General features: G+C 45.1%; 1 protein-coding gene across 1 annotated transcript in view; it reads left to right on the top strand.

Moving 5' to 3' along the window:
* The first annotated feature begins 1,915 nt into the window (after positions 1–1,915).
* The window catches only part of LOC139765670 (uncharacterized), a 320,213-nt gene continuing 298,641 nt past the window's right edge, over positions 1,916–23,487 (top strand). The window contains exon 1 of the mRNA XM_071693403.1: positions 1,916–2,210. Within this exon, the coding sequence (XP_071549504.1) occupies positions 2,032–2,210 (179 nt within the window). The 5' untranslated portion in view covers positions 1,916–2,031. The remainder of the gene's footprint in view (positions 2,211–23,487) is intronic.

Genomic DNA, 23,487 nt, shown 5'->3' with positions numbered 1-23,487 from the left:
TTGGGTTGCAGTGGCTGTCTTGCTTTGCCACGGGAGTGGCTCAGGACCCTCGGACTCGAGTGAAAAGTTCCTGGTGCGATAAGTGTCAGTAGGAATCCACTTTGGTGTCCATTTTCAAGTGTAGTTTCTGACTGGTAACACTTAAGGGGTTCTTGTGGACGACAGCTGTCTTAAGTAAGCACCAGGGACGCGTTCGTCATCTTGTGGATGTTATCAGGTGACCATATAACTTGCGTCGTATCGCTTTCTTAACGTTTCCACACCTTGTGGGCCAGCCAGAGACAGTCTTCAAGTCCGGTGCGGCCCAGCTGCTCTGCTTCTCATGTTTGGGAGATAATGGATCAAAATTGCTATTTAGATAACCCACTTCCTCCGACTCCTGCGACGGGCTACACCCCAATTGTACGGCTCCTCTTGGGGCTCAAGATCCCCTGATTACCCGCAGATCCTCCCCCACTCTCTCTCTCTCTCTCTCTCTCTCTCTCTCTCTCTCTCTCTCTCTCTCTCTCTCTCTCTCTCTCTCTCTCTCCAGAGCAGCATGAATTGATTGCGTATTTGCTTGGTTATTTCTCTCAGTTCGTTGTAAGTACAACTACTACTATCACCACTACAACAGCTACTACTCCCTTTTCTTCTACAGACACTAAATAAATATTACGAGGGCAATTAGTGTAATTACTGCGACGATTACCTCTTTAATTACAACCAGTAACTCAGTGATACCATCAGAACAATATCACTCTACCGTCTCTCCCATCCCGGTACGCCTTCATCTACCCGAGCTGCCTATCCAATATTGCTGCTCATAACATCGCTTCAACATTTACCACGATTGTTGCTTCTACCGTTCCTATCACCAACTAATTTTGGTACTGAAAAAAGGAAAAGAAAAATTATCGCTAATGATACACTATTGTTACTTGGGTAATTCCGGAGGTTAAAACTACTGCCGTTTTCGCTGTTAATACTGTATTTATGGCTCAGAACTCATTTCTCGCGTTGTGCTACTGTAACCGTTAAAACCACTACTGTCACCATTTACTATCACCACCGCCACCACAATAACAAGAATAACATCTACTACTACTACTGCTGCTTCTACTTTTACTACTACTACCACTGTTACTACAACGAGCAAATTAAAGCTGCAGAGTTCATTGCCACTACTCAGAGCAGCCACCACTCTTCAGTCATTCGCCAGTAAGGTACACCAGCTGAATTTGGGTCGTCTGAATCGTGGGGGGAGCATCGCGCTTTAAATTACCTGTCAGATGGTTACATCAGTGCGGCGGTCTTGGTTGAGGCATGTGATTAATTCTTAATGGCTTTTATATAACCGCATTTACTTTTGAAAGCGTGCGTTGATTTCAGGGAAGCGCTGGGGGAAAACGTTCATGCTTAGATATTTCCAGTTTTAATTACATGTCACTGGTCATCTGTGCATATCAATATTAAGCTATTGTTAGCTTTACTAATTACAAACTTTTGCGCTAAAAATAACTCGCATTTGCACTGGATTTAGATTTCGTGTTAGAATACTTTCATGAATATCGTATATCCTCCGTCAATGGTACAGTGGAATTAGCTAGGCGAAACTCTAATCCCAGGAGGAGAAAATAGAGATATACAATTTCACTTCCCATTTCTGTGTCCCAGGACAGGCCATACCAACGAAGTTCCAACCACGCCGGCGCAGCTTAGAGACTCCTGAGGTGCCAGTTAGTCATTTTTCCTTTGTATGTTCCTCCTCAAGCTTATAATTAGTTTTACTCTGTGATAAACGATTTTATCACATTTCTATAAAATACTATTAGATTCTGTGAAATGTGATAAGTAAAGAGAATAAAACGTAGGGTAATAGTATATGTGGTAACGGCCCGCCCTCTCGTCAGATGAACTTGAATGACGTCAGTTTACCGTAGCATGGCGTCGTGAGAGTGTGTGCGGCCAGTTCGCTCTTGGAAATTGTGTGAAAACTGTGGTTCCCAAAGTGTTACATGCGTCGATATTTTAGTTATTGCATTTTGAATCATGGAAGACAAGGATGAATTAATCGCGAAGCTCACCTCTGAGTGTGAGTCATTGAAAAAGGAGTTAGAAAAGTCTATGCAAGAGCGTGATGTTTTGCTGTGCGAAGTCAATCGGCTCAAGTTTGAACTTCAGATGTCGGATTTGAAACGACTCAAGGAAGAAGAGACATCCGAAGCCAGGTAAGTAGACTATATAGTAGTTTTCGAGCCGTTCAACAACATCCCCTACAAAAAGTGAAATGACATCGTTTAGTTAAGGAAATATCCATCAGTTTTGGGACAGGTGAGGGTCGACATTGGTGTACTAAGGTCGCGCGGGTTCCTTCCTCAGAGTGGGATTGTTTATCCTTCCCAGAACCCTGGCAGCAGCAGGCCTCCTTGCTCACCATCTCCCACGGTCTTGCCTCGCACTGTACAGGGAAATACCGCAAGGGTAAAGGGAAACATTGAAAATTACACAGTGAATGGGGTATGTGAAGCTGGGTAAATGTAAATGGGTATTTCGGGTAGGCCGGACGAACCCGTGAGTACTGGAGCTGTATTGTTCTGGATAGGACTAAACCTAAACGGCCGCCAGGACGGTTTTCCTCTTATGTTACATCATTTGTACGGCCAAGTAGGACGTGTCTGTAATTGCGTGACGGTTGTTGGAATGTTAGTCACCTTATCTGAGTTTACGTGATGTATATGTGTTGTTCTCATGTACTAGTTTTGGTGTTGTTATCGGCATAGATTGTTTCGTGTCTGAATTGCACTAAATGACGTATAAAAAAAGGAATAAAGTCAATAAACGAGACGGCAGGGAGACGCTGGTGTATGCAGCTTAAGTACAAGTAATTTTATTTCGTGAAATGCATACACCCTGGGAAACCGACTCTGAAAACAACTTACATGATACTGACGTATGTAAGCAATCCCGGTCCCTTCTGATATGACAAGTATCTGAGTGAATTTGATAAGATTAATTGACATGGGGTGGTGAAGGACGTTCCATAAAACATCACATAATGGTGTCCGTCAAAGATACTTGAAATGGTTTTTTTCTCGAGATTGTTACTTTTTTTATTCCTAATCCTTGCTGCTACTTATTGATCACGCTTTTGATGAAGGAGTTTAGAGTGATGTTTATAATGCACTTAAAAAGATTTACGAATTTGGTTGGCAATTCCTGATAGGGATGAGCTGATATGATTTGCTTACACCCTATGACAAACTATCCTTCAGGTTAGACAGGGAAACGTATATAGTAGTACCTTATAGATTTCCTTTTTATTTTGAAGCACGAATTTGAAACCAAGTTTCATTAACGATACAGCAACTTGTAACTAAGTCGCACTAACTAGATTATAAGTAATGTCTTTTGGTGGATGAATAATCAAGGGATTTGTGATATTTCCCTCCCATCTCTTCCTGGTGCATGAGCCAACTTCCTGGCAGCGGGTCAGGGATGGGTTGCATGTGTCACTGCCTCAAGCGCAGCAGCACACCTGCTTGCCATGCTGTTCTTGAGAGCAAGTATCTTCCCGTGGGAAGACATGTGATGTTGACATTAGTAGTGTGACGTAAGATTCACCTATGTGCCAGAGTACGTTAGATTGTGTGGAAGTATTAAACTTCAATGAATTGTTCATGAGATTGGCAGATATAGTGTTGGTGATTATATACACGTAACTTTTTGTGATTCCTTTGATATTGTGGCAGTAGGCAGTCACACGAGAAGCTCTGCTCTTGAAATGCAGAGTTTAAAGAGAACGCCGTAGAAAAGTTATAGAGATTGTAGCAGCTGGAGTTTGCTTCGTCTGTGAGGCCAGCACCCGGTCAAATGATTGAAAAAACCCTGATATTAGAGTGTTCGTGGTCATCAGGATTGTATCAGAATAACAGTTGTAGTTACAGCTTCATGGGTAATTTAATGTGATTAGTTTGGTCGTGTGTTGCATTCGTGGGTCGTTGGTAAGTAACCTGATCATACCTAACAACTTCAGTACATCTTCACGTAATTATAATGGTGTTGCATATATATATATATATATGCAACACACACATATATATATATATATATATATATATATATATATATATATATATATATATATATATATATATATATTGCCACCTGATAATTCCAAACGACCGATACTTGCCACAGCTAACAAACCAGCTCTGGACGCGGTTCTGAACTAGTGCAGAATATGTTTTTGTCAGCCATATATTGCCAGGAAATACGTCAGGCACTATCGAATAGACACCTTCAAAAATAGGAAATCGGTTGCGGAGTCACATCCTGTGTGTGGTGGAAGTGAGTCCCGGCACTCAAAAATTGTACCATAAGTGTTGTAAGTGTAAACAGATTAGGTTGCAGTGAGCTCCGTCGAGTATTGTGCGAACGTAGACTGCCCCACCACCACCATCATCCCATCCCTGTAGGCGACTGCCTCTCTCAGGGTCACTCCGTCTAGCCTCTCGGGCGATTACGGTCCTCTCGAACAGCAGACTCTATGGTGAAGATTACGTCTTTGTTATATAGTGCTGGGTAGTCGGTACATGGAGATGTCGTGGACTGGCTTTCACCCGAAGGATTAAAAGCCCAGACTACCTGTCGCGGAAGCTTTTTATTGAATAAGGAAGTCATCATTGCGTGCTCCCCAGACGTCTAAATAGATTATGGGCGGTGAGCCCTGGCCAGCACGGGCAAGACGTATAGGATTGGACCCACCAGGTATGCCTGACCTTCCGGTGAGGTCACGTTGGCCCACGGAACTTTGTTCCGTCGCCTTGGATGAATCCCTAGATGCACCTCCCCCCCCCCCCAAAAAAAAAAAAAAACATTTATTTATGCGTTACGGAACAATGAGTGTATGATATACGATTATATAAGAACGCAGTCGGCAGGGTTTACTTCAGCGAGTGTGTTATTTTGAGATGTAGGTTAGTGCGTTAGGGAGGGAGTGCAGTGAGTGGCGAGGTGAACGGGTGACGCCCCCACACTCCCGCTGACCACTTCCTGAACGCCGCTTTGCACTTGACTCTTTCCTCGTCATTGTTAAGAGTTTATTTTGATGTGTGTGTGTGTGTGTGTGAGCGTTCGCCGTTCTGTTGAATGAACCCCAAACCACTGATGAGACGCCGTTAGTAAACACAAAACACACTGCCTAGTCTCGTACCCCACTTTCATTCATTCTCCCCTCCCAACTAGTACTTGTGCGTCATCAGCCAGGAAGGAGTGAGCTGGTTGTCTAGTTATGGAGACGCCATGGTCCACGCCTTTTGCTGCCTAAGGCACAACTGCAGCTTACAACAGTGCACGTAGTGGGGGACGTGTGGCGCCGAGATTATCCAGGAATATAAAAATGAAAAAAACTATTATTTAATGTTAATGTTTTTTAGAATTTTACATATCGTTTAATCATGAAGTAACTTTGCTTTTCAGTTTGTCCGGCAAAAGACGAAGTTGGCTACAGGCGTGCTGTTTCACCCTTCACATATCCTTCATCTCTGCTCTTTAGTGGCTTTCATCTGCACATTCTTTCTTCCCAGTGTTATGCTTGTAGTGTACCTCTCGCTTTTGTGGTTTATTGATTACAGATCTAGAACTCTCACGGACTAAGCAGTTCATTTGTTTTCCTGAATCGATGTGGGTGATTTGAGACTTGGATTTTTTTTCGGGCCTATCGATTTTTTCCCCTTGTGAACAAATCATGTCCGTCGGAAGGGCAGGTGTGTTGAATAAAGTCGTCTCTGGCTTTACTTTTTTTTTTCTTTACGTTCTGGTCGTCCAGCCTATTATCATCGTAGCACTATGCAAGTTCTTTTGTATATTTTGTGTAAAAGAGAGGTCATCCGACTTTTTCATTCCCACATCGTTCGTGTATTTGAGCCACTTATCTGGGAATTTTCATCTTGGGCCGGGACACCAAATCGTCATTTATACCTTAGCAATTCTAAAAAGCATGGGTCCCCAACTAACACTCGGAAATGTGTTTCTTCTGAGGTGATAACATGCTTGGGAGAGTGGCAGACACTACCCTTGAGATCCAAAGGTGCGATATGCAGGAAGAGAGAACTCATTAAACTTCCGGAGCCTGAGACTTTTCCCTAACACCTTGCCTGACACCAGCGGAAACACCATGTAATGCACGGCGGAGAAGTTTAAGAGGGCCGTGGACAAGGATCTACAAAGTTTACCGGACCTTGCCAGGCTCGAGGGTGGGATGTGGGGTGGGGGCTACGTGGACCCTGCGAGCTGCGGCTTCCAACAGCTTTGTCGTCCAACGACCCAGGTCCCCAGCAGAAGACAACTCGAAGACTATGAAATATTACCTTTTTTCGTTGATCTTTATCCTCAGTACAAGCTCACACGGTGTTGGCTCTGGAGGTCTGTCTACCCCCAACAACTCTGGCCTTTAAGTCTCCCTGTACACCTCAAAGTGTTTCTGATGGTTACACAGGCATTGTGTTGAACAAGCTGCTGTTCCCGGATGTCCCAGATGTTTTTTTTTTTCTGGCTGTGGTGCCCTATGATTTCATCGGTAGTATTTCACCATCATTCATAGCTGTCGTATCAGTAGGGAACTATTTCGGAGCGCAGGGTGGGAATTTTGCCTTCTAGGATTTCCCAAGAGTGAATTATGATACACCGTTATCGCTCGTGATTTCAGTAGCTCCCAGTAATTCAGATCCTATACCGCGACATTGTGGGCCGTGAAAGATCTTTTGTACTCCTTCTAACTCTGCAATTTTGCCCGCCTTGAAAGGTGATGTTAACACCCGGCAACATTCTGTTCGTGAAGAGCCGTATCATTTGTGTTTCCTCTCTTGGTCCCCAAAATGATCCAGTCTAGATTGGTTTTAGTTGAGGCAGCGGTGTCTAGTGTTCGCCGAAGGGAAAGTCGCCAGACTAACGTTATTATTCCCGAGGTCTTTCACATTGTTCATCCAGGACACGGTGGTGTCTTTGTCTGTCTGGTATGCCGCATTGCACTGTACTTTCCTTCAGTCTTCCAATACCAGAGGAGTTGCACCTCTTCCCCTTGTGGTTTAAGATGGCTCATCGGAAGAGTGTGTTTATCCCCGTATGTGGTTTTTGATTATCTCCCGTTTATGCGATTTCCACACGAGTTCTCATTATGAGAATATCTATAAAGGGCGATATGAAATAACTCATGTATATTTACGTTAGTTGTATGAGAATGAAGAATTGGGAGTAAATACAACGGAATTGAAAAAAACAACAACAGACCATTGTGTCCTAACGAGGCTGTAATAATGGAAAAGAACGATTCCGTGTGTACGATTCTTTGGGGAATCGAACGTTTTGCTGTGGAAGCACTGGGAAACAACCTGATATACAAGACTAGAACCATGCAGTTTGTGTCCTCTGACACCATAATCAAATTTATCAAAGGGTTATACAAAGTCTGTGCATATCACAGTGGCATTTTGTAATGTCATTTATATCCTCCTGATGCAATAGCTCACGGAGGCCATGTCGTCTTGGGTTACGTAGTAGGGTGCGGTGACGTCACAAATATGGCGAACACGATGCTCTGCTCTGATTAGTCGAGTGCGGTCACGTGATACGTATCAGAGAGGGCATCTGATTGGTCGGTTGGCTAACCGTTATCCTCAGGTCAATTTTCAGTTGGCGGGAAGAGCTCAAAGCAGTGTGGCGTATTATCGTGTACGCAGAAAAACTTTATTCAGAGATGAAAAAAACTTGGTGTCAGAGAACTTTATGGATATTGTGATTAAGTTGAGATTGTACTGGATGTATATATGCGTAACGAAAGGGTTGCACAAAGTGGTTCATATAAGTGCGTCTTCATCATGAAGGTATTTGAATGGAGAAACGTTAGTGTACTTTAGTAACGCGATGGAAAAAGTTATCAAAAACTTGTTGGTGAAAGTAGAAAGAGTTTCACTGTGACTGAACCAAACCAGTGATAATAAGTATTACGGTGGGTAACGCCAGGAAACATATTGGCCATCCGGTACCTACTGGGGTCTGACTAAGGCCCTTTGTGACCCCCCTGTAATCCATCTTACGCTACCGCTCACAGGGTGAGCTCGGGGTTGACAATAGATTTGCCGGGGACACCTGCACAGATCAAGCAATCCAGTACGAGCTTGCTTCGAGACTTTGCCCACGCTTGCAAGAACACGGCCATATCTCCAGATTAAGGTGTGTATATTTTGTTCTGTTTTTCTCTATGTGTTTTTCGTATGGGACAAGGTAGATTCCAGCGGGTTGGTGGAGGGGGGGGGGTGTAGGCATACTTCGACATACCACTCCTGAACTCGGTATGTTAGTGCATAGCACTGGTTTTGTTGTTATGGGGGCGTGCCGAAGGAGGAGGGACAAGTCCCCTGCCGTACCGTCCCAGAGCTTTGAGGTTGAACATTAAGTTTGCTTCGTAAAAATGCAGTGATGCTGAAGTAACCCCAGTTAGCAACAGGCGCAGCGTATGGAAATTCCAGATTTTTTTTTTTCGTGTGTGTGTACATGGGGAGAATAATGTACATTAACTCGTGCATATCATTCTTATTTTGAGCCCTTCTTCATTATTTTCTTGGCTCGTTCGTAATTCGCCCTAATCCTCTTGACCATATACTGGTTACGAGCCTTTTACGATGGCATATCCTGCAATTATGGGGTGTTTTAAGGGTAAGGGTAGTGAGAAGTTTTGGTGTATTAATTTTTATCTATCAGGGACACGCCCCTGTACTCTGGTGTGTGCTTTATAGACGGTCTTGTAAATGTTTTGCTGAGTTCAGATGTTAGTAATTGAGGTACTTATTCATTGTAGCTGCTTATAGAAACTAGCTTTTGGATATTTTGAGTTGTATATGCTGGAAGTATTGAATCTGGTATGCAAAATATGGTTAGACCTTACGGTATCTTAAGGGGTCTGCTACCCCCGTAGCCGGGCCGTTGCCAAGCCGTCAAAATGGGTCGTTGGTCGACTAAGCTGTCGGAGGCTGTGGCCCGCAGGCCTTTGTAGCCTAAGGGCTAATATTCAACCAGCTCCCTACATTTCTCGATTGTGCATGCCATAGGGTTCCTGATGGCTGCCGGGAGTGTGTTGATCAGATCTCTGTTGCTGTAGGTGTTTTCCTTGATGCTTATTTCACATTTTGGTGTAATCGATAATATTTTTTAATGCCTATCTTGCCTTTAGGGAACCATTTTTTTTTAAGTAGTTCAAGATCTTTCCAAGTAATGATTATGGTGTGTTATAACTTCTCGCCTGGAGCGTAGAACACCCTTTTTGTGATTTCAGTTTTGCCCTGTGCCTCAGATCCTGTACATCATCATTGCAGGCTGAAAATTTGTATGTACGCTGAAGTTACTTTTGGACTTAGTTTTGGGATAGGTAAGATTTTTTTCCCTTCTATTCACTGAAACCTTTATTTTCCTTGTACTGTTATCCACTTTAGCATGGGGTCTTGAAGTGCTATGTGATGTTAGGTTATTGGACTTCGGTTTGCAGGAAATCTCCTCCTGTATTAGCACTTTCCAAAAGAAGGAACAGAGGAAGGAGCCAGGTGTGGCTTTTTCTTTTTAAGTTCCAGTCATAAGCTCTTGACGCTACCTCGCTCACGCTGGGATTAGCAAACAAAGCATGAAAAAAAAATAAATGTTTAGTGAAAACACACATTTAAGGACATGTTGGACGAAAAGACAACCATGGTAAGTGTAACAGGCTTCAGGGTATCGGAGCGCACTTCTTGACTTGATGGTAAAGATATATATTGTATAGCGATGTATAGCGAAAAAGAAAACGTTGGGTTAAATCTCGATAGGCAGTGATGGTTTTTGTAGGTGTGGATGACTTTTTTTTTGCCTGGTAAATTACTGAGCGTCATAGGAACAACCGCAAATTCCTGTATTTGTGATTATGGCACTAAATCAGGATTTACATTGTGAAGAGTTGCTCCCTGCTAGGTGATTAAATAAGCTGGTTAATGCACATTTTTTCATGTTAGATGAGACGGCACGGGCAACTGAGGCCCTAATCAAGGCCATCCCATGAACGCTATATATATATATATATATATCCCTGGGGATAGGGGAGAAAGAATACTTCCCACGTATTCCCTGCGTGTCGTAGAAGGCGACTAAAAGGGAAGGGAGCGGGGGGCTGGAAATCCTCCCCTCTCAATTTTTTTTTTTTTTTCTTTTTTCTTTTCCAAAAGAAGGAACAGAGAAGGGGGCCTGGTGAGGATATTCCCTAAAAGGCCCAGTCCTCTGTTCTTAACGCTACCTCGCTAATGCGGGAAATGGCGAATAGTATGAAAAGAAAGATATATATATATATATATATATGTGTGTGTGTGTGTGTGTGTGTGTGTGTGTGTTTGTGTACCCTAGCCTGAGCCTGAGACAGACGTCGTCTATGAAATGACTGAAATTTGATTTGCATACGGTTATAAGACACAGTCACTTACCCATTGATGCCCGTTTGGTTGATTTACATCTGAAGTAGTTAGGGATGTGCTGCTTGTTGTCAGCCCTCGCCTCTGCTCGTTACTGTTTTACTATTGAATATCGGGATTGGTGGAGTAGATTTGAAAGAAGGGGGCTGGCATATATATATTTTTTAATGTCATGGGGTTGTAGATGCTTGAAATATTACCGTCTGGAGGTTTGGAGAAATTTATGGGGGTGATAGACATTGAAAAGTTGTATGATGACGTGAATACGAACACTCGTGAATATTCTGACTGTGTATGGTGTGTGTACATGGAAGACCTGATATTGTCTTAGGCGCTCTCGTAATGGGAGATAGTTGATGTGTGGGGTTCAGTTGTGGTATAAGTGATCTTAGATTTTCTGGTGGTGTGACGTCTTAGGTGTTGTGGCCAGGGCACGACCCGGGATGAAAGCGACATATTGCTAAAGGCTTGGCGAAGCGAAGTCGAAGTTCTCACAGAGTAGTTGTTGTATTCAGGTTATGCTTTGGTGACGGATGTGACATAACGTAGGTGTTGCATAGATATGTGCTGCTTGCACGATGTATGCCGGTGAAGGATCCTGAAAGCGAATGGAAGTGAGACTACTTTTTGGAATATATTCATGTGTGTGTGTGTGTGTGTGTGTGTAGAGGTAGAAAGATTAGAGGCATTGGTCTCATTTAACAGATCAATTGAGTGTGCACATCGAGAATCAGACACGGGGCGGCCGAAGCAGGCTCGACTGCGGGAACCCCGTGCCGGGTGGAAAATGCTGAGGGTTGGTATAAGTGATATGGAAGGCTGTTGTGTACACCTCCTTCACTGCATGGAATTGGAAGCGGTGTTAGTGGTGATAATTGAGGTGACCTACTGAAGTGACCGTCAGATGATTTTCCAGTAAATTGATAACAGTTTACGTAGGAAATTTAAACATGAAGCCCCCATCTCACGGTTTTTACCTATTCCACTGGACATTCTCTTGTCGTACAGGCCAGATAGTATTATAGTATTTCCCTCTATGGGTACGAGAAAGGCGTATGGACTGGGCTTAATCCCTCTTGCTATTAAGTAGTGTGCTTCAAACATTTTCTTGAGTGCTTGCAAGTGTATTTTCCTTTTGTTTAACCACGTTTTACTTCGTATTAGAATTAGAAACTTGCATTGATGCAGCTGGGACCAAGACGTCTGTGAAACATACATTGGTACAGCTTGGAGCAAGACGTCTTAGGAACATACACTGATACAGCTGGGACCAAACGAGGTGGCTAGCCTGATCCTTCCAGTTGTTGTCCTTTTTCCCTTTGGCTTCTACCATTGTGAGTGGCTCACTCATTAGCTCATGTTTTCCCGGAACACTTGAATCTCATGGTATTGTATACTGATCGCCTGCGTGGTTTTCAGACGAGGGAGGTCCATACATAATTTTATTTTCTGTTTTGATTTTTTCTTTCATAGACTAGGGAGTGTTATGTTTTAGTCCTTGATATCTAGAAATCCTTTTTTTTTCGACATGGTGTGGCAAGCTATTCTCATTTGGCTTTCCTCCCACACCCTGCTCTCTCTCTCTCTCTCTCTCTCTCTCTCTCTCTCTCTCTCTCTCTCTCTCTCTCTCTCTCCCTCCATTTTTCTCTTTTACGTCCGTTTTCATAAGTATTGAAAGAGCACCAGCCTTTCGCTGTCTCCCTGTGAACAGTTTTGTCTCCCAGGTACCTGTCCCGTCTCTCTTGTAAGCACGGTTCCTCAGGAAGCGGCACTTATACTGTGGAGTCATTAGAAGGAACGTGGCTCACAACACTACCCTTCTGTGATCCGTTTGTTAGGAGTATGTGGATATATCTCCTCATTTCATGGATATTGTTAGCTATGGAACGATGGTTACATTTGTCAGAGGCTTTACGATACGTGTATGTATAAATGTATGTATCGTATATACATTTGCCAGAGGCTTTACGATACGTGTATGTATAAATGTATGTATCGTATATGCATTTTTCTCTTTCGTGTAGGTTCTCTGGGATATGCTGTTTGTTTGGATTCCACGGAGTTCATTGAGACTGTATCAGAGTCGTCACGAAGTGATGTATGGACTGGTGATAGCAGGATTTGATATCGATGGTGATATGTTGTGCACAAGTAGCTATGGTGGTCACTTCCAGTGTCTAGTTCAAGTCGCTGTGGTGTTCACTTACAGTGTCTAGTTCAAGTTGCTTTGGTGTCCACTTACAGTGTCTAGTTCAAGTTGCTGCGGTGTCCATTTACAGTGTCTGGTTCAAGTTGCTGTGGTGTCCACTTACAGTGTCTAGTTCAAGTTGCTATGGTGTCCACTTCCAGTGTCTAGTTCAAGTTGCTGTGGTGTCCACTTACTGTGTCTAGTTCAAGTTGCTATGGTTTCCACTTTAAATATTCTAGTTCAAGTAGCTATGGTTTCCCACTTAAAGTGTATAGCTCAAGTAGCTATGGTTTCCACTTAAAATGTATAGTTCACGTAGCTGCGGTTCCCACTTGAAGCGTCTAGTTTGAGTACAGGAGGGGGATGATATGAAGGGTTTAACCAGTATCATAGAATTTTTAGTGGGATGGTATGTATTCCCCTCCCTTTCCCAGTCTTTCTTGTGGAAGGGTGTGCCTTATCAGAGCCGGGCTTAATAGCATGTCGTGTGCTCAGCAGTGATGGGAGGGTTCGTGCGTTGCCTTGACTGACTCCTCTCTCTCTTCTCTCCCTGATAACCTTCCCCCCCAGGGAGCCTCACCTCGCTAGTCACCACATTGTGACCTGGTGGTTGGCGTGGTACAGCTGCTGCTGCTTCCTCCTCCTCCTCCTCCTCCTCCAGGTGTTGGAGGGTGTCCGAGCGTCGCTGCTGCCATCCTGACCACAGGTTGTCCCAGCGTGGTCTCTGGGTTGTACCCTTTCTGCGCCGAGGGAGCTTGTGCACCATCAGGGGGGAAACTCAGAGAGAGAGAGAGAGAGAGAGAGAGAGAGAGAGAGAGAGAGATTTGAATAGTGTCAGTGTTGCTATGCATGTGGCACCTTCTGATTTCAGTATTCACGGGATTATTTTTGGAGAACAGAAAATGGGAAACAGGCCTTCTAGAATTGCCCATGTTCGTTTCAGTAAGTCTCTCCCATCTGCGCTTCAGTGTAAGTGTTTCACTTCCCTTTCATTTGTTACTCTGCGTTATTTAAGACTCCCTCCTCCCCACGACGAAGTGCCTTCCGACGATCACTCAGTTTCCTTTTTCAAGTGTTGAAAGGCGTCTTGGTCAGCCAGCTGCGTACATCGTAACCCCAGAGCCAGGCCTGTACCTCCTCCTCCCACCTCCCTAGACGTCTGAAACCGGTTTGAGGAGCATGAGGCAAAACGAAAAGTCATTCACATCTAATAAGCTGTCTAAATAGGAGATAACTTTTCTCCTCTCTCTCACACCTTACCCATTTTCTTTTTTTTTTCCCCATAAGTCGAGTGGGACCTGCTCCACTAACCATGACTTGCGTGTTTGTTGGGCGGTGGTGTGCTGGACAGGATCCTGTTGGAGTAAACAAAAGCCACGTGTTCCAGCTGATTCAGGTATACAGCACCCGGGGCTCGCTCTACCGCTCGCCAGGTCCGGCCGGCTTCCCACCCTCCCCCCTTCATGTGGAGCCACAGGTCTGTGTACATAATCGTATGTACACACACTCTCGACTGATGAGATTGATTTCTATCTTGCTATTGGGCAGACCTTCCTTTTTTTAGCATTTTTATTTTTGATATAACTTTGTCGATTCTAGTATGACTCCTTGGAGCACTGTGGATTGTATTTGACTTTCAAGTTCGTATTGAAACTCGTCTTACTGCTTATAGGTTTGAGTTGTGCGTGTGTATAAAGAAGGTAAAGGAAGGAATAAATGCACATTAGTCATCCAGTTGCTCACACAAAGCTGCTCTAGTGTCTTATCTCATGATTGTCGATGTTTATGAATCACGAGGTCGTATCTCGTTTCCAAAAACAGAAGACGATTCATTGGCAGGACAGCCCTCTGGCCGCTGCAGCGCCGCCGTCAGCCAGACCTAGGTGTGTGTGTGTGTGTGTGTGTGTCACCCCGGTATTAGTGGACGCCTCGCAACATTGTTTTCATCGCTACTGCTGCTGCTGTAACCTAGATTATGCTGGGGAACACTTGTGGTACGCCGAAGTGATGCGCTATTATTGGTTCAGGTTAATGGGCTTTGTGTGTGTGGGAGGGAGAGAGAGAGAGGGGGGGGGGTGGTTGTTTGTGGTGGAGGCAGGGGGGAAGATATTGTGGACGATAGGGCACGCATTCTCCCGTCCCGTCCCCCATCTCCCGCCGGCCTGGGTGATACACCTCATCCACTTTCATCGCCGCCGCTAGCAGGCAGGCGGGCAGGCGCCCTGGCCTTCTCGAGTTCCCTCCCCATCTAGCCCGACTCTAACTTTGTAGATGGACTCTTATTCTACGTGCGGCAAGTTGAGAACGCGGTGATCGACACAGGGCAGGCAAGCCATTGTGTGTGTGTGTGTGTGTGTGTGTTTTCGGTTTGCTTGAGGCTTCTCATGTCCGGGACTGAAGGCCGGGGTCGGGTCTTGCCTGGTGCCATGCGCCCTGCTATTCTGATGGTTTGTCTAGTGTTTCGTACCCAGTTTGGGGTTGTTTTTGTAGGTCGTGTGACTCATGTTGTTTAGGAAGTGTGTTGATGTGTTGCGGAAGATGCAAGTGTGTCTGCATATGCTCACCCGTTCGTGTGTTTGTGTGTGTTTAATGATCGGTTCGTACATTACGATATATATATATATATATATATATATATATATATATATATATATATATATATATATATATATATATATATACATATATATATATATATATATATATATATATATATATATATATATATATATATATATTGTTACGAAGACGTGTGTGTTTGTATCTATTTCTTATCAGGGCGAGGAGTGATGTTTGAGGCTGGCTCGGAGTTTCTGTCCACCTAGCATTTTACGAGAGTGTAACTACGCCGAGACTCTGGGAACCTCCAACCAATGAGAACTTCTCCTATATTTCTATAGCCAATCGAAATGTAAGGTTTATAGCAGCAAGGGTGAACGCTTGTCTTCTGGTACCCACAACACCCGCTGAGACTTGATTCCTTTTTCTGAAGCCCAGCGAGGTGGGTGGTGTCCCCTGCTGTAGCCTGTAAGCTTGTAAACCTGTAAGCTTGTAAACCCTGCTCTGTTATAAGCCCATTACCCGAGTGTTGTGCTATAAGTCTTTACTGTGTTACATCAGATTTAGCTAAGTGTTTACTGTGTTACATCAGGTTTTGATAAGTGTAACGATGAAGTTAATTGTGTCACGTCAAGCGTATCTGTCACAAGAAAGAGATCTCCTGGCTTGAAATCTTATCTAGAATATTGACTTATGTTCACTGTTAACGTAAATGTTTCATGCTTGATTTATGTACCTATCTTTGTACACTTGAATTCTTTCATTATAGGTAGATTTAAGGTAATGCTGGTCTTTAATTCAATCCCATAACTTTATTATTGTGTTATCCTGAGTTGTGCAACTTGACAAATCTATAACGTCCTTGCAAGACAAGGTCAGTAGTATTTGTAACAGATATGTTACTGGCGACCTTGCCTGAATAAGTATTGAGTTCGTAACAATATATATATATATATATATATATATATATATATATATATATATATATATATATATATATATATATATAAACATAGATAGATAGATAGATAATAGGGTGATACCGTACTCCGCCTGCATGACATTACACCGAGTGAAAAGTCGCCTTTGTGCACTCCGAGGGCGTGCACATTTCATTGCTACTGAAAGTAGCGCAGCTTCTGGAATGAGGTGTGGGGTACCACCAGGCCTTTATCTTAGGAAGATGTCCTGGGATGACCATATACACATATGTTGTATATTAAGTGTTTACGTTTGCGTGTGCAAGCATGTGTTTTTTTCCCCTTCCGTGCGTGCAGTCATGCATGCATGCGGGTGGCTGCGGGGGCGTGTAGCGTGCATGGTGCATTAGACGGTATATGGCAGGTCGTCATGGTGTAGACGCCCCTCACGCCCAGCCAGCCAGCCAGCCCAGTGTAAACAGACGTGTGTGGTCGGGTATTGATCCAGGGGGGGGAGGCCAGTTTGACCCGGGGGTCATCATGGTGGGAGTGATCGTCATACAGCAACCGGTAACGGTCATGCAGCTCGACAACAGCCAGTAACCGTGATGCAGGGTAACAGTAACCAGAAACCAGCCCGGTAGACAGTCACTGGGCGAAATCACATGGTATATTGATACGCGTCTGAATCTTGTCATGGTAACTTTTGACGCCCTGGTGAGGTGTGATGGGTCATGGTGTGACGCACAGGTGAGGTGTCACGGGTCAAGGCGTGACGCACTGGTGAGGTGGTATGGGTCAAGGCGTGACGCACTGGTGAGGTGGTACGGGCCAAGGCGTGACGCACTGGTGAGATGTGACGGGTCATGGTGTGACGCACTGGTGGTGTCACGTGGTCATGATTTGACGCACTGGTGAGGTGTCACGTGGTCATGGTGTGACGCACTGGTGAGGTGGTACGGGTCAAGGCGTGACGCACTGGTGAGGTGTCACGAGTCATGGTGTGACGCTCTGGTGACCGTGTCATGGTGTGTGGTGAGGCGGGTGTTACGGGTCCGTGTCCTTAATCGTAGGATCAGTATTTGTGTGTCGGTCAGTAGTATGTACGGCGAAGTCCAGCACAGTAGAAGTGTGTTATTGATGGATATTCTCTCTCTCTCTCTCTCTCTCTCTCTCTCTCTCTCTCTCTCTCTCTCTCTCTCTCTCTCTCTCTCTCTCTCTCTCACTCACACACACACACACGGGAAAACATAGCTGTGGGGTGGTGGGGGTGGATAGGCGATCGGAAACGCACGTGCTTGGAAAAGCACACACGCGATGGGAAACACGGTGGGAGGTAAATTCCGGACGCATGAAAATAAACACATGTAGCTACTTGCTTGCTTGCGAACACCATGGAGACAAGTTCCTAAACACACGCACACACACACACACACACACACACACACACACACACACACACACACACACACACAAATACGCTAACTCGTTGACAAGTGGTTGATGTGTGTTTTAGCCAATGACAACGTATTTATCACATAGTTCAATTGATGTTGCTAGGAGTTGGCATGAGAGTCAAGCAGACAGATAAGAGTCACCCACACGGCTGCTAAGTCTTAGGTTGTGTCCCTGGAAGTATGATAACAAGGTCGTAAGTTCATTGTCACAGGTATAGAACGAAGTCGTAAGTTCCAGGTCACAGGTAACATGAACGTTTGTTCCTAGTCACAGGGAACAACAAGAACGTTAAGTTCAAGGTCACAGGTATCATGAACGTTTGTTCGAGTCTCAGGGAAAAGCATGAACGTTTGTTCAGTCACTGAGAACAACAAGAACGTTAAGTTCAAGGTCACAGGTAACATGAACGTTTGTTCCGAGTCTCAGAGAACAACAAGAACGTTAAGTTCAAGGTCACAGGTAACATGAACGTTTGTTCCGAGTCACAGAGAACAACAAGAACGTAAGTTCAAGATCATGGACAACAGGACGAGGTCGTAAGTTCATTTTAGCAGGAAACAAATACAGGTCGTATTCGTTCAGGGTCACAGGAAAGAGTGGTCGTAATTTCAAGGTCACTGACCAAAGAATGTTAACGCTCTTCATGGTGGCTGTCTTACCACGTCACGTTGCACGCATTATAGCTACGTATCTTATTACCTTTTAATTATGACCTACGTATCATGTTGAATTTACTCACAAACCAACATCCTTTACCTTGACCTTATGACCATGTTACGTCTCCTGTTACCTTGAACTTATGACCTAGCCCCATCTGTTACCTTGAACTTATGACCTAGCCACATCTGTTACCTTGAACTTAGGTCCTAATCACGTCTCATTTTACCTTGAACTTAACGAGTCGACCACGTTTCCTGTTACCTTGACCGTATAACCCAACCTCGTCTCCTGTTATCTTGAAGATATGACCTAACTTCGTCTCCTGTTACCCTGAACACACAACCGAGCTTCACAGCTCTGCACATTGATAACATCCCGCATTGCTGTGGCTGGCTGTCTGGTCCCCTGGTATTTGTGTGGGGGAAGGCTCGTGGTGTGTGTGTGTGTGTGTGTGGGGGGGGGGAGAGGGAGGTCTGGTGGTATTTGTGAGCGGGGGGGAGGTGGGGGAGCCTCGTGATATTTGTGTGCGAGGAGAAGCCTCGTTGTACCTCAGCAAGTGGGCGAGACCTGGTGATATTACAGGTGCCCCTGGTGGGGTGGGTGTACGTACACATGGCTTATACACGTGTGTGTGTGTGTGTGTGTGTGTGTGTGTGTGTGTGTGTGTGTGTGTGGAGCGTTTACTCCGTAGGCTTGTGTCGTCAGAAGGGGCCGGAGGAGCTTTGGGGTGAATTCTCTGGTTACCCATGCTCCTCTCGGCCCTCCTGTCTCGATGGATTGTATCCACTTCACGCACTATGGTTGCCTTCACCCACCCTATGTATATACCCTTCATCCACCCCAATACAGGCCCACTTGTCATCCGCCTGTGTCGATTTACCCACTGAACAGTCAGTGTTTGCCTGCACCTACCCCTTGCTATATGCCCTTCACCCCACACCAATAATGACCCACACCTGTCACCCTCCTATGTCGATGTAGTGTACCCACTATAGGCTTTGTGTTTGCTTCCACCAACCCGAACGCCATTTACCCTTCGCCTCGAACTATCACACGCGCACCTGTCACCCTCCATTGTCGATGTATTGTACCCACTGTGTGGTCTGTGCTTGCCTCCACATCCCCTAAGCCATACGCTCTCCACCCCATACCATCATTGAAATGCTTCGTTTGTGTTTACCTAAACAGTGATAGATTTTTTTGAAGCCGCAATATGCTGCTGTGTACTTAGATTGTTAAATGATTAAAAGAGAAAAAAGGTAAAAGGTCGCAAACCTGTGTTGAATTGTCCCAAGGGGTGATTTTTGTTCATATTGGTTACCGCCTCACGACTGTTTAAGAACCGTGCTTTGTGATGTGTTTGATGCAGAATGTGATCGAAAAAGCCGTTTCAGAGAAATGAATGTTTTTCTCCACAGTTATTTTCTTTCTGTCTGGCAGAGTAAAGTGCTGTTATGATTTATAATATTTCTTGACTTGTTGTGTATAGGGGGATTTATGGTCTCAGGGTAGTTGAGAGAGAGAGAGAGAGAGAGAGAGAGAGAGAGAGAGAGAGAGAGAGAGAGAGAGAGAGAGAGAGAGAGAGTACCAGCGCACTGGTACCTACGACATGGTTTTGCCAGAATGTAGGAGGACAAGACACTCGGAGAGAGAGAGAGAGAGAGAGAGAGAGAGAGAGAGAGAGAGAGAGAGAGAGAGAGAGAGAGAGAGATCCTATCGAGGCGAGGCCTTTATGAGACTTTTCGATAGGGGATCTAGATAGCGGTGTTGGTGGAAGTGATCTTGGGAGACTTGGAGTTCTCAGAAACCTCTCTCTTCATCAGGGATGATGATTCCACCGAGATACGGTGTATCATGCCGGGCGGCGCCCCCGGGAGCCTGTACCCTAATTAACTAATTTGCGTACGTTTCAAGGCGAGGTGGAGCGCCAGCCAATTGGCCACCGGCCCCTCTCTGTGACCGGGCCGGCCTCTTACAAAGGGAATAATTAGTCTGCTCGGGGAATGTGCAGGAGGGGAATACAACCTCCACAGCGATGCGGTGTTGGTCATTGTCAGGCCCTTGGGCAGTGACGGTACCGTCGTGCTTTCGAGGGGGTCGTACCGTCGTGCTCTCCAGGGGTCGTACTGTCATGCTTTCAGGTTTCGTACCGTCGTGCTTTCAAGGGGTCGCACCGTCGTGCCTTCAAGGGGTCGTGCCGTCGTGCTGTCGAGGGGTCGTACCGTCGTGCTTTCAGGTGTCGGACTGTCATACTCTCAAGGAGGTCGTACCGTCGTGTTCTCAAGGGGTCGTACCGTCGTGCTTTCAGGTGTCGTACCGTCGTGCTCTGTGGGTCGCACTATCATGTTTTGGGTGTCGTACCGTCGTGTTCCAGGATTTTGGTGCCGTGTTCGAGGTCAATGCTGCAGGTGTACACTGTGGATTTCAGAAGGTGGCTTGGGCAAGTTTTGGGTAGAGGACATGGAAAACCATGATAAGGTATTGTTCCTCTCTGAACGTGGTGGCTTTGTGTCACTGGAAGTTCTTCTGTCTGTCCTTGTTGGTAGCTTCGTGGCAGTGGAACTGTACTTGTCACGCAGTCTATCCTTGTTGCTGGGAATCGCTTGGGTTTGGGAATTTTTTTTTTCTTCCCAGGGTGTTCATAGCATCTGTCACGGCTGATGTGACTTGGGTGATTACGAGATGTGTCGTAACTTGGTGTTACGTGGGTAAGCCACGGCATAAACGTGACTGATGATGTTACTTGGTTGGTCACCGTAGAAACGTCATGGCTGATGATGCTACTCGGGTTAGTCACAGTAGAGATGTCGCGATTGATGTTAGCTTGATCGGTCGTCGTAGAAACATCATGGCTGATGATGTTACTCGGGCAAGGGCGTGGTGAATGATGGGAAGATCTTCTCACTTGACAAGGAAATACACACCAAACCTGTCACTGTATAAAGTCGATACTGCATTGAAAACAAGTGTACTCGATTGCTGTGTTGGTGTTTACTGTATCAGGCTTATAGAGTGATCGAGTTAGGCTTATTGATTGAACAATTATTGCTGGTGGTTCACTGACAGTTGCCTGATATCTGCTTTGCTGGCGTGTGATGACCTGCTCGCTTACACGGGCCACCCCTTGGTCTGTGTAATGGTCCGTGTAATCCCTAAGCATTTACACGGAACCAATTCCTCATTGTGGAGGGGAAGACGCGATAGCATCTGCGAGGTAAACACAGCGAAAGAGCCGGGGTTTGGCATTATGTCTGTGAAGTGATTTGCACGAAGGTCACCGGGGGTTAGAGATGCCAGGTCTGGTTTCCAGTCCCGGCAACTCGTGTGGGACCACGTGATCTTGTGGTTAACCAGACTGTTGCTGGTGACACGCTGCACGTATCCCTACCCACCACAGTCACGTGCACCGGTAGGGATATCCTTCACTTATTTCGCGAACAGCTCACCGTGTATATATATATATATATATATATATTTTTTTTTTTTTTTTTTTTTTATACTTTGTCGCTGTCTCCCGCGTTTGCGAGGTAGCGCAAGGAAACAGACGAAAGAAATGGCCCCCCCCCCCCCATACACATGTACATACACTCGTCCACACACGCAAATATACATACCTACACAGCTTTCCATGGTTTACCCCAGACGCTTCACATGCCTTGCTTCAATCCACTGACAGCACGTCAACCCCTGTATACCACATGACTCCAGTTCACTCTATTTCTTGCCCTCCTTTCACCCTCCTGCATGTTCAGGCCCCGATCACACAAAATCTTTTTCACTCCATCTTTCCACCTCCAATTTGGTCTCCCTCTTCTCCTCGTTCCCTCCACCTCCGACACATATATCCTCTTGGTCAATCTCTCCTCACTCATTCTCTCCATGTGCCCAAACCATTTCAAAACACCCTCTTCTGCTCTCTCAACCACGCTCTTTTTATTTCCACACATCTCTCTCACCCTTACGTTACTTACTCGATATATATATATATATATATATATATATATATATATATATATATATATAATATGCTTTTGACGTTTCCTTTACCTTTAACAATGAACAAGTTTGTTGAGCTACCGTGTGATCTGCAAGTTCTCTGTAGTTTAGATCATATACCAGGATGTGTATGTGTCACCAGTGTGTGTTATCCCCACCCTTTCCCTAACTCAGTTTATTCTTGCATATCGGTATTCCCAATTATGGATCGAGTACACTGATCAGCGCCGTAATTTTCCCCATTCATCGTAGTGCCAATTGTGATTATCGCTCAGGATTCCCGTGGCATTTACGTTGCCAAACTTGAACTCTACAGATTTGTAGCCTGACGGAATTAAGACCGTTTGTGATGAGGCACTGGACGGCTAGCGTCGGTTTCGGGGGGCGGTCCTCTATCCCCACAGCTGGTGGGTGTAGGAGCAACCTTACCAGTTGCACTGAGTCGGAGACCGGAGGGAAGGGAGGCTGGCGGAGATTGTGAGAACCTGCCAACATGCGGCGGACTGGATGACCCGGCAGATGGAAACTGTCGGAACTTGTCGTGTATAGTGTAGGGGTAAGCCATGATTAGGGCACCGCATGACGAAGTATTGGAGTGGCGTACAACGAATACCTTCTCCGTCTGTCGAAAACCCCCCCAAAAAACTCAAGGTCATTGCTCCACTTTTGATTTATTGTGTGGATCATTTCGTTTCCCCGCTGTGACTGATTGAAGGGGATTTCATCAACACTGGAGTGGTTGTCTCAGAAAAGATAGAAGAAAGGTTTTAACTGATTTTGAAAGCTGAAGGTCAAGGTCATTTCCACATTTTAGATCATTTCGTCTCGTCACAGTAGCCTCAGTTGTAATGGATGTATTTCATTTAGACTTGACACTTGCATTACCCTTGGAGTAAAGGATGACCTTGTTCACTTTTAAAGTCCAGATGTCAGATGTCGCGTACGTAAGTGAGATGAGATTCGCTACCGTCACTCAAACTCAGTTGGGAGGATTTCGTCCAGGACAGTCCCGGACAAAAGTACTTGTTGCCAAGGAATGTTATGAATACACTGTTTCGGCCTCAGTAAGTGGTTCCCATGGTGACAACCGTTCATGGTTGGAGCTGCTAGTTGGCTCTGAATTGTCGCAAATCGCCATGTTGTCGAAGGACAAGAATAAAACGTCATACAAAATCATTTTGAAGGTTACCATGTGTATCGTATCGTGTAGAAGTACGACGGTGTATCATAGGGCATGCAT

The sequence above is a fragment of the Panulirus ornatus genome, chromosome 55 (assembly GCF_036320965.1).
Source record: "Panulirus ornatus isolate Po-2019 chromosome 55, ASM3632096v1, whole genome shotgun sequence".
NCBI lineage: Eukaryota > Metazoa > Arthropoda > Malacostraca > Decapoda > Palinuridae > Panulirus > Panulirus ornatus.
Note: the sequence above shows the minus strand (reverse complement) of the source record. Positions and strands in the feature narration are given on the sequence as shown.